This window comes from Heteronotia binoei, chromosome 5, assembly GCF_032191835.1.
Source record: "Heteronotia binoei isolate CCM8104 ecotype False Entrance Well chromosome 5, APGP_CSIRO_Hbin_v1, whole genome shotgun sequence".
Taxonomy (NCBI): Eukaryota; Metazoa; Chordata; class Lepidosauria; order Squamata; family Gekkonidae; genus Heteronotia; species Heteronotia binoei.
This window is the reverse complement of record NC_083227.1, coordinates 65,260,589-65,273,081: the sequence shown is the minus strand read 5'-3', so window position 1 is coordinate 65,273,081 and position 12,493 is coordinate 65,260,589. Positions and strand designations below refer to the sequence as shown.

Here is a 12,493-nt window from a genome sequence, read left to right as displayed (position 1 = left end):
TCGACTACATTCTGGTGCGCCAGAGAGACCTTCGAGATGTCTTACACACCCGAGTAATGCCCAGTGCGGAATGTCATACGGATCATCGTCTTGTACGCTGCAATCTCCGTCTTCACTTTAAACCCACACCCAGGAGAGGAGGTATCCCTCGGAGGAAGCTTCAGGTTGGCAGCCTTCAGTCAGCCGAAATTAAAGCTGCCTTCCAGGCAAAACTCCAGTCAAGAATTGAGGACCCCAGTTGCCCCACAGACCCTTCTCCAGAAGCACTCTGGGAACACCTAAAAACTACCATCCTGTTGATCTCTGAAGAAGTCCTCGGGTTCTCCACAAGGAAGAACAAGGACTGGTTTGACGAGAACAATCAAGAGATCCAAGAATTACTAGCGAAAAAGAGATCTGCCTACCAAGCACATCTTGCGCAGCCCTCCTGTCCCGGGAAAAAAGCAATCTTTCGCGCTGCATGTAGCAACCTCCAGCGCAAGCTTCGAGACATTCAGAACGAGTGGTGGACCAAGCTTGCAGAGAGAACCCAGCTGTGTGCAGACACTGGTGATTTAAGAGGGTTCTACGAAGCCCTGAAGGCAGTATATGGCCCATCATATCAGGCTCAGAGTCCCTTGCGTAGTGCAGACGGCCAAGTGCTCCTCACAGACAAGGCATCCATACCGAACCGGTGGTCGGAGTATTTTCAGGTTCTCTTCAGTGCCAACCGCGTAGTTCAAGATTCAGCAATCCACCTCACCCCACTTCAACCAGTGAAAACAGAGTTGGATGAGATCCCCACCCTAGAAGAGACTGTTAAAGCCATCAAGCAACTGAAAAGTGGCAAGGCAGTGGGAGTTGATGGAATCCCACCAGAGATCTGGAAGCATGGGGGCACAGTACTACATAGCACACTTCAAAAAGTACTTGTCACCTGCTGGGAACAAGGCAAACTACCACAGGACTTTCGCGATGCAATCATCATCACTCTACACAAGAACAAAGGGGAAAAGTCAGACTGCTCCAACTACCGGGGGATAACCCTGCTCTCCATCGCAGGCAAAATCCTTGCCAGAATACTCCTGAACAGACTGGTGCCCACCATTGCAGAAGAACTCCTCCCAGAGAGCCAGTGTGGCTTCAGAGCTAACAGGACCACCACTGACATGGTATTTGTTCTCAGGCAGCTCCAAGAGAAATGCAGGGAACAGAACAAGGGTCTATATGTGACTTTTGTCGACCTTACCAAAGCTTTCGTTACCGTTAGCAGGAAAGGCCTGTGGCAAATCTTGGAACGTTTAGGATGTCCCCCAAGGTTCCTCAGCATGATCATCCAGCTACATGAAGACCAGCGAGGCCAAGTCAGACACTGCAACGACCTCTCGGGGCCCTTCCCAAAAGGCACAGGTGTAAAGCAAGGCTGTGTTCTTGCGCCAACTCTCTTTACGATCTTCTTTAGCATGATGCTTCAAAGAGCCGCAGTAGATCTAGATGATGACGATGGTGTCTACATCCGCTATCGCACTGATGGCAGCCTGTTTAACCTGAGGCGACTAAAGGCTCACTCCAAGACAATGGAAAAACTTATCCGAGAGCTACTGTTTGCTGATGATGCTGCACTCGTCTCCCACTCGGTATCAGCTCTGCAGCATATGACGTCCTGCTTTGCAGAGGCTGCCAAGCTATTCGGCCTAGAAGTTAGTCTAAAGAAGACAGAAGTTCTCCACCAGCCTGCACCCCAGGAAGATTATCACCCTCCCTGCATCACTGTGGGTGAATCAGTTCTGAAGACAGTCCAGCAGTTCAGCTACCTGGGGTGCATCATCTCCTCAGATGCCAAGATCGACAAGGAGATTGACAACAGGCTGGCAAAGGCAAACCGTGTATTTGGCTGACTGCACAAAAGAGTGTGGAGCAACAAGCATCTGAAAAAAGGCACAAAGATCAATGTTTACAAAGTGGTTGTGATGACAACCCTCATCTATGGCTCTGAATCGTGGGTTTTATACCGTCATCACCTGCGACTCCTTGAGCGCTTTCATCAGCGCTGCCTTCGCACCATCCTCAACATCCACTGGAGTGACTTTGTGACCAACACTGAAGTCCTCAAGAGGGCGGAGGTTACAAGCATCGAGGCACTGCTGTTGAAGACGCAGCTGCGCTGGGCAGGGTATATTTCTAGGATGGAAAACCACCGCCTTCCCAAGATTGCTGTTTATGGCGTACTTTCCACCGGCCATCAAAATAGAGGGGCACCAAAGAAGAGGTACAAGGACTCCTTGAAGAAATCCCTTGGCACCTGTCGCATCAACCATCACCAGTGGTCTAACCTAGCCTCAGATCGCAAAGCATGGAGGCACACCATCCACCAGGCTGTCTCTTCCTTTGAGAACGCACGCATAGCTGGTCTTGAGGACAAAAGGAGATTGAGGAAGAATTGCACTGCTACAGCACCAACCCCAAATCAGACTTTTCCCTGCAGCCACTGTGGCCGGATCTGCCTGTTCCGCATTGGTCTTGTCAGCCACCAGCAAGCCTGCAGCAGACGTGGACTACTGCACCCTTCTTAAATCTTTGTTCGCAAAGTCAAGCCGAGAGAGACACTAGGAGCATGCAGCAACTAAGCATCTAATTGATAGCAGCCAGTATAATGAGATTGGATAATGGGGAATGGGAATAGCTACAATGGTCTGAAGAGAATGAAGGTTTGGATGGGATTGGCCAGCCCAAAGCAGTATTAGTTGTTGGGAGAGTGCAGAAATGCTTGTAATGGAATTAAATTTTATTGTCCTGTTTAAACTGCTTTGAGGACATTTTCGGACTATAGGAAAGCAAACACATTATGCTATAGTACTAATTTACTCAGGTTTAGGATAAAAAGCTATTAATTTTCCTCTGAGTTTAGTAGTATTGTACTATAACGCTACAGGGAGGAAGTATTTCCATAGAAATATAACCATTTCCATTCCATACTGGGCTTCTTAAAAATATAATGAATAGATTAAAATAAATCATGGCTTAAAGTGCCTATTTCCTATCATAAATGTGAAGGTTTCAAAGAATTTTCACATTTACGGGGTTTCTAACCCCATCAGCCCCATTTCTGTAAACTTACTCGAAGCTCTTGTTTTGAGCAGTTCAGATGGTATGCTTGGCTCCCCAATCCCTATATTATTGCCAGCCACAACTCGAAATTCATATTCAACCCAAGGACTGAGATCTACCACCGTTGCTGTGTGGGTCCTTCCATTAATAACTTCAGGAACTAAGAAAAAAACAGAAATATTTATATAGAGAGAAAACAGATATAAAATATACCTGGTACACAAAATGGAAAGCTGGGAATATAAGCACTTACCTGTTGAAACTCCCTGCCATCCAACAGAAAAAGGAGTTCTTGCCTGAATAGTGTATGTCTGGATGGGACTGTTATTATCTTTTCCTGGTCTCCAGTTCAGCACTGCAGTTGTGCTAGAAATATGTTCAATACTAACATCTTTGGGTGGACCCGGAGTGCCTTATTAAAAGGGGGAAAAGGCCATATTATTTTAGCAAAAGTGTTTGAAACTTTTGGTGCTTAGCTGTACATTCTTCATTCACTCAGTAGATTTATTGGGAGTAGGTTTAGAAATCGGAATTGAAGTGTCTCAGTGGATCAGCCTCCTGCTCTAGGACAGGACAGTTTTTGTTTAAAGTATCTTACCTCTCTACAGTCTGAACTCTGAAACAGACAAAAAGAATGTCTCTGTCCACTTTCTTGACAACCATCTAAGGGGGGGGGGGGGGTCTTCCTTCTTCACAACAAATCCCATTCGTCCCTAAATCACAAACCATTCTCTATCTCGGTTTTCCCCATCAGCGTTGCATTTGAAATTGAATGTGAATTTGTGTTACTTCTACAATTCATGAAAGCCATATTGAAATACTGTACTGTGGTCAGTTCTCAGTCTATGGTTGTAGGATGTGTGAATTTCCATGTGCAGAATTTAATCAATTTCCATGTGCAGAATGGAATCAAATTATACTATCGACTTCATACTGAAATCTAAATCTTCTGTGTGAATACTGCCAAATATCTTCATATCCATTGCTTTACCTTTGACATCATACTACAATCAGCATGAAAGCAAAACATTCTCATCAGTCTCCAAGAAGCAACTCCCCTGTCTAGCCTGGTAGCTTGTTCACTTGTGAAATAGGTGGATAAAATGCAAATCCCCCTTTCAGATTACTATTTTTATTCAGAACATGAAGCCATGTCTCTATGACATCTACATGGCTATTAGAAATAATTATGGGTAGATTTTGGTCTCACTGTGGTATCCCATCAAAGGGGTAGATATCTTTTTGCAGGATCGTGTATCCTGCTACTGTTACACCCCCCCCCCCCCCTGTTTATATATGGCCTTTAAGCTATAAAGTATTTCAAAATTTAATTTCTATGCTGAGGGAGCCAAAGATGTAAAGCCACCCTGAATTATAACACACATATAAAATTTGTTAGAAATAGTTACCAGGTCTCAGTAACCCAGGTGTGGTATTGGAAGCATCACTAATATTAACTATGATGCACAACAGGAAATGGGGGGGGGGGTTCTTAATCCCTCTGCATTCCCATATTTCAGCCTATCAAAATGTGCTCCTTTTATACCAAGAAAAGTTTCCTTTGTGAAAAATGGACCACAGTTAGATAAAAATGACAAACAAATTAACATATTCCAGAACAAATTAACATATTCCAAAACAAATAATATAATAATGAGAATCACTCCAGTTTCACCTCATTGAAATCAATGGGTTTAAACTGAAGTAACTATTGATAGGATCACATTGTATTCAACTATCCTACTTTTGTCCCATCTGCAATATATATTTTGCTATTTGTGTGTACAGGTTATATCAAGGAATCATTCTTTTCTAGTCCAAGCTCACCAAGCAAATAATGGATTCCAGTAAACAGGCCCAAGCCATATTTTGAGCCCACGGGAGGTGGACAGTATGAAGAGGAATATGTGCAAAATGTTTACTCTTGTTTTGTTGCCTGCTGGGCAAAACGTGGTCTGAAGGGACAGTGGCAGAAAGAAATATCTCTGAATTGCAAATCATGACATTTACATATCATGCAAAGAGCTTCTCTGAAGCTGAAGTATTTCATATACTTCCAGGTGTTACAGTTAGTGGAATTTTACAGTTAATAGACTTACCTCTTACAATAATTTCTGCCATTACAGAGAGGCTGTCCATAGCTGTTTTCACAGAGCACATGTATTTCCCGGAATGATTTAGCTGAATATTTCTTACCATCAAGTCCCCAACTGATTCCTTGAGGTACAATGAAGAAAAAGAGGCAACTAATCACTCCAAACATGTTTTCCATACTGGACATTTTTATAACTTTCTAAGAAATTAATAAAATATGCAGCTTTAAAATTAAATTATTCATTGCTATCATCAGTTTCTTTCATTTTGACATTTTTATTATGGCTTCACAAATAATGCAAACATTGAAAGCAAAAACAAATGGTCTAGTCTATATTCAGGAACAATGCTTCTGGCTAGGAAGAGACTGGAAACAGACAAAGGGAGGGTGTATGGGTACAAATTTCTGTCTGTGGGCAGAAAGGCAGGCTGGTCCATAGTCAGTGGAATCTCATGTTCTGTTGCATGATTTCATATAATCTTTTGTTTCTGCAAATCAGTCTGGAAAGGAAGATCTATACAGAGCTTCTGAATGCCCGGGACAAGCATGCCCGGGACAATGTGCTACATTCCTAACAGTATGCAGGATCTAGATTAGAAATATAACTCGGGCTTCTCTTCAACTGTAGTCTTCTCTTTAATATCATTGTCTTATTTGTATCAGACATAAGGAAGGCTGAACACCACATGAGGACTGTAGCTTCTACTCCTGCATGTGTGTATGAGCATGCATGCATGTGAAGAGGGAGCATTCTCCACTCCAGAAGCCTTGTGATTTCCAAGCTGTTCTCCATGGACATAAAGCTAGCTTCTGGGTTTTGCTGTTGATGCTGTTGATGTAGCATAAGGTAGCTAACTTTATGTCCATGAGGAATAGACTGGAAGCTGCAATATTGAGTCTGATCATTAGCCTACCAAGGTCAGCATCATCTGCACTGACTGGCAATGGCTCTCCAAGATTTCAGATAGAGAGCTATCATATTACCTGCTGTCTGATCCTTTGAAATGAAGATGGACAAAAATAAATGTAGGGTTGCCAGGTCCAATTCAAGAAATAACTGGGGACTTTGGGGGTGGAGCCAGGAGGCATTGGTGTGGAGCCAGGAGCAAGTTTGTGACAAGCATATTTGAACTCCAAAGGGACCACACATCTTTTTAATGCTTTCCCTCCACTGGAAATAATGAAGGATAGGGGTACCTTCTTTTGGGGCTCATAGAATTGGACCCCCTGGTCCAATCTTTTTGATACTTGGAGGGTGTTTTGAGAAGAGGCATCAAATGTTATGCAGCAAATTTGGTACCTCTACCTCAAAAACTGCCCCCAGAGCCCCAGATACCTGTGGATCAATTCTCATTATACCCCATGGGAATCAGTCTCCATAGGGAATAATGAAGTGCCCAGCAGACATTCCCCCCCACACTTTTTGATGACCTTAAGCAGGGGGAGGGTCTCCAAACCAGGGGAATCCCCTGCCCCCATCTGGGGATTGGCAACCCTATGAAGATGCCAGGGATTGAACCTGGAAGCTTCTACTTACAAAGCAAATGCCCTACTGCTGAGACAAGACCATCCCCTCATGTTAAAATTAATCAGGTACATCCTCAGTTTTAGTCCATTCAAAGATTAAATCTAGCATGCCCTAGCCATAAGGAAATATACTTATTTATACAACATATATACTATTTCTCCAGGAATATGTTGGAGGCCACTCTCAAGGTAAAAACAATACAAAAAATAAAGTCATAATAACAAGCATAAAATTATCAACATTAAAACCAACAGTAAAATATGCAAACTGACATCTAGGGATGTATAAATAGCACAGATCCATAAAATTAAGCTTGCAACAGTTAGATCAAACACTAGGTATCCAAAGTCATCAGAGGGAAGTTGTCTTCCAGTATGCTCATTGATCACTGCTTTTGCACACATCCCCAATCATGGGGAGGAAGCCTATGCACAAGTAGCTGGCATTTCCCCTGCTTGCCAGTTGCATGTAGGCTGGTGGGGCAGTGCACTTATGTCTGCTTCCCAACTAAACATGATGAAATTTGTGTGTATAATGTCAGCTGAAGAAGACTGAAAAGAATAATGTATGCAGAACTTAACATAAAACACTGTGGGGGAAAACCCCTATGAACACTAAAAGCAAAATAAATACATGTGGCTTGAAACGCATTTTCTCATGCGCAAGAGAAACAGATGCACTTTAATATTTCTGATATGATTCCAGAATGGTTTTTATTTTATTTTATTTATTGATTTGATTCATATCCCGCCCTCCCCGCCGAAGCAGGCTCAGGGCGGCTCACAAAGATTTAAAAGATTAAAAAAAAAAAAAGATTACAGAGTAGAGTATACAAAACTTACTCCTCCAACACTTTCAAAATGAGTCATTCTTCTTTTAAGATCGATAACATCTCCATTAAATGACCATGAAAATGCAACATCAATGGATGGATCTTTGGATACTTGACAAGGTAAGACTATGCTTTCTCCAACTGTAACATCCACTTTGGAAGATGGCGTAATAAGGACAGTTTTCTCTGTTGAGGAAGGAAAAAGTGACTTTTTTTTTTGTACAAGTTATATTTTATTAAATATAATTTTCTCCCAGCTCCCTTTTGGCTTCTGTGAGAATACTTCTTCTTTGCACAAAAATCAGAGCCTGAGGAAAGAAAGCAAAATTTCCTCATAGCTTACACACCCTCTTTTACCACTTCTATGGAATGAGTGTGCGTGGAACTTGGGAGGAATCAGGGTGTGGAAGGGGGAGGCTTTTTGGATGCTCCAATACTTCTTTTCCTCAAATAATGAGGAGAATCAAATGTTACCATCAGCAGAAATTCCGAAAAAGCTGTAAGCAATTAGACAGATAGATACAAATACATCCTTCCTCTTGATTGGGAAACAGGCTTCAAAACATTCTCCCCAGTCCTACCATTCTGACAGCCTGATCCTACAAACCACCCTGCTGACCCAGTATCACTGACACAAACCTGGATGGTATCCTTATGCTGGTCCTGACCATGATCTTAATCATAGCACTAGAGAGCATAAACAGCAGCACTTCTTTGATCTTATTGGGCTTGGCGGTGACGTAGATGCAGAGAAGCATGAGCAGAATACAAAGGGCCACTTAAAATTGCTGTTTTTGTTTGTCAGGAGGTTTTTTTGGTGCTGCCTTGAATTCTGAGTTTTTCAACCATCTTTTACTTGTCATAATCAACATACATGGGATTTTCCTAAGGGAAATGAGCTGAGACCATTACCCAGTACAGTATGCTTTTCTTGACTGCAATGCACACTACTGGAAATGCTGCTGTGGCACCTATGAGAGGCTAATGATGTCAGAGGCTGTGAGTTTCTCAGAGGTAGGAACAGTCCTTAAAGCATGTCACTTCCCAGTAGGGGTGATTTCATTTTTTTTTTTAAATCTCTGCTGTTTTAACTTGAAAAATCCTGGTTGGGGTTTCTCTTTTCTTTTGTGCTACTAGCACCTATTATTTTTTATTTTTAATAATATTCTCTGTTTCCATGCACTGATTCCGCCCCCCCCCATAAAACCTACCCTTTGTTTTTCACTTAATTATATTTCAATATAAACACTATATAAATTGCTTGTAATAGCCATATGTATACCAATAAAATGCATCTACAAAACCATCAGCAAAAAAAAAAAAAAAAACCTTGCCAAACAAAAAAAGCCCCAACAACCTGTTGACAAACCTATAAACAAATATAAAAACAAATTCCATAGGGAACATGCACCTATCTTTATTAATTTCCAGGTACGTTTATATGTTACATTTGTTACTGCCTTCTTATTAAGCAAGAAGCAAAATTCTTCATGAATTAAGCCCGGTTTGTGGTTCGCAAACAGAAGTTTGTGATGGGTCTACCATCATGAACTCCATGAACTTTAAAAGCAGTTCATGGTGGTTCATAGACGGAGCAGAAACCCTTGCTTTCTGTTTCCCTTGAAAGCTGCAAAAACAGCTGAGTTGTGGGATGGTGCTCCCCTCCACAAACCTATTGTGGACTGTCTTGTGCAGTCCTCTTAAAATTTAACTCTGAAAGACAGTCCAAAACAGCTGAGTGGTGGGAAGCAAGCTGCTCCCAGATGCTCAGCTGTTTTCCCAGGTTTCCAGAAACTGTATTTAAAAGGTTTGGTTCATAGTTTAGTTCATAGCTCAGCCATGAACCATGAATTGAACCAAACCACATTTTCCAGGTTCATGTCCATCCTCATTTCTTATACTTGTGGCCAGGGCCGGCTTGCCCACTAGGCAAACTAGGCGGTTGCCTAGGGCACCAAGAGGGAGGGGGCAGCAAATTGGGCTTTCGCCCCCTCTGATGCCCCAGGCAAGTGCTTAGCTTGCCTCCCTCTGCCTCGGAGCTGCCATGGCCACTGCTAGCCCCCTCCAGGTTGCCGCTGCCTGCCATCCCCCCCCAGCGCTCCACTCGCCTGCCCACCGCCACTAAAATTGGCCGCACTTCACTCATCTGTCCACCACCGCTAAAATTGGTGGCACTCCGCTCGCTCCCTTCCTCCTGCTCGCCACGGCTAAAAGTAAGTTCTGCCAGCTTCACAGCTCTTTGCACCTGCATGTTTTGTCTCTAACAAAACGTGCAGGTGTGGGCTGTGAAGCCGGCAAAGCTTACTTTAAAAGCGGTGGTGGGAAGGTAAGCAAAGTGCCAGGGGGGGGAGCAGGTGGGACACTGCACTGGGGGGGGGGCAGATGGGATGCCACACCAGTGGGGGCGGGCAGGACACCAGGGGGGCGCCTGCCTAGGGCACTATTCACCCTAGAGCCGCCCCTGCTTGTGGTTTGTTATAATAACTTTTTTATTTATAATAACTTTTGTTATCAAGCAAGGTTTACATAAGACCTTTTCCAAATTATTGGCAAAAGAAACATTGGCCCTGTTCACACAGCGTGTTGAGTCCATGTTAAACTGACCCGGTTCGGTTCTGAATATCTTTGTTCCGGATATCATCAATCAGACTGCCATACTGCAATTCGAATCACTCCACGGTGAAACCGTCTTCTACCTTCCACACAGCGGCACCATGCAGTTCTTTTTTCCTCCACTTTTATGCGCATTATGCACATGTGCACATTATGCACATGTGCACACATACACATGTGTATAGGTTAAAACATTATGTGGTTATGCAGTTATACGCATATTGCTAAGTAGTTAAAAAAAATGGCGACCGTAAACCAGATGTCTGAGGCTCCTTTTGCTCCAGGACAGCCTTCAGACATCCGGAAGTTGGTTGAGAACTATCCAGATGGGAAAACTACGAGGTGAAACCGGAGAACTAGAAAAACACCGCAAAGGAGCAAGTAAGAAAATACTTTGGTTCCGAGAAGGATGGGGGGGGGCTATTACGACAATACCGGGAGGCAGATGTTGCTGTCTGATCAGCCACTTTTAATCCGGTATGAAACAGCAGTGACAACTGATTATACTGTGCATCTGAACAGCCCCATTATGTCATATTACAATTGGTGTTATGATTAAAATAAACCCAATTAGGATGATAAGTCCCCCCCCTCCAATGAGGTCTGTACTTCTTTGGTTTTATTGATAGAGATGGTTTAAGAAAGAGTTCTTACATATAAACTGCATTCCTTATGAAAAATATGCTGCATAAAGGACAGCATTTAATATGAACAAAATTTAGGGTTAACCTTTCAAACAAGTGACAATAAAGCAGCATATATTACTATAGTCCTTTGTGAATAGATGAACCTCTAACTTTGAATTGGCCTTATCTTTGAAATTATTATTCAGTTTATTTTTAAAAACTTTTTTAAAGTAGGAGAAATAGGGAAGAGTAGTTATTTGGAGAAAATCAAGAGGGTTCCTCTAGGAGAGTTGGTACCTTACATTGGTAGACTGCTGGACTACAACAGGGAGATCTGAGATCTGGTCCTATCTGCTATGAAACCCAGTGGGTAAGCTTGGGCCACCTGCTGCTTCTTAGCCTGACGTCACATTGCTGTTGAAAGCACAAAATAGAAGAGAAGCAATGTCCTTAGTTCCATGAAGGAAAGACAGGATCAAAAATATAATAGATATAATATCATGGACAAGTCGCCATCTTCTATGTATTTTGGCCTATATATTTTCATATTGTTTTTCTTTTTTCTTTGCAGAAGCAAAAATTCTGGCAAACAAATGTAAGTTGTCACTAAGGCAAGTGAAAGAGAAGCATGACAAGCATATGGCTAAGATAGTAAAAATTTGTCTAAATACATCTACTGCAGAAACCAGCCAAGAGACAGATGGACTGTTAGACTGCAAAGATCTGAAAAAGATTACTGGAGGAAAATGTAGAAAAGTGAATGAATGCTTTGTGTCAGAGTCTACACTCTGGAAGATGTCAAATTGAAGAACCAAGTCAAATGCAGTAGATTCATATTTATTTATTTAACTTATAACTTGCCCTACCCCACAAATGGGCTCAGGGCAGCTCACAACATGGTATAAATGCAATAAAAACCAATGATATAAAAACAATTAAGCAATTTAAAAATGAAAACAAGATGGCATTAAAGCATAATGCCTCTGTGGGGCCTGTAAGACCGAACTGTTCAAACTTTTCTTCAACAGTTAAGGGGAGGTGGCTATTATTCTATAGCACTGACAATCTCACTGAACTGACATTGAAACCAGAAACATCAGAATAACCAGATCATCAATATGCATCTTGGACTTTTAATGACTATAAAATGTTTGGAAAAGATTTTATTGTGTATTTTTTAATATTTTATGTTGCTTTTATTTGTTGATAGCTGCCCTGAGCCCAGCAGGGGAGGTCGGGATACAAATCCGATTAAATAAATAAATAAACTAATGTGTCCTGTGACGTTTTAGCAAGTAATGGTAGATAGCCTGAATTATAGCAATTTTGATCAGATGGTGAGAGGGAAGAAGAAGAAAAAGAAAGAAAGAAAGAAAGAAAGAAAGAAAGAAAGAAAGAAAGAAAGAAAGAAAGAAAGAAAGAAAGAAAGAAAGAAAGAAAGAAAGAAAGAAAGAAAGAATCCCATAGATAATAAACACAAGTAGATACTAAGGGCAGGGGAGGCCAAGATGTTTTAACACCTGCCACCTCAACCAAAGTTTGGGTGGAACAGCTCCATCTTACAGGACCTGCAGAACTGTAGTAGCTCTCAGGGCTCTCACCAAGTGGGAGCATATTCCATCAGGCTGTGGCCAGGGAAAAAAGCCCTGGCCCTTGTTGAGGCTAAGTGGATATCTCTTGGGCTGGGGATTACCAGGAGGTGTTGATTTACA

General features: G+C 42.2%; 1 protein-coding gene across 3 annotated transcripts in view; it reads right to left on the bottom strand.

Moving 5' to 3' along the window:
• Positions 1-12,493, bottom strand: part of LOC132572475 (contactin-6-like) — a 421,055-nt gene that overhangs the window by 57,344 nt on the left and 351,218 nt on the right. For all 3 annotated transcript variants that reach the window (XM_060239569.1, XM_060239567.1, XM_060239568.1), the window contains 4 exons: positions 7,553-7,728; positions 5,187-5,304; positions 3,341-3,499; positions 3,098-3,247 (listed from right to left, as the gene is read on the bottom strand). In XM_060239569.1, the coding sequence (XP_060095552.1) occupies positions 3,098-3,247; positions 3,341-3,499; positions 5,187-5,304; positions 7,553-7,728 (603 nt within the window). The remainder of the gene's footprint in view (positions 1-3,097; positions 3,248-3,340; positions 3,500-5,186; positions 5,305-7,552; positions 7,729-12,493) is intronic.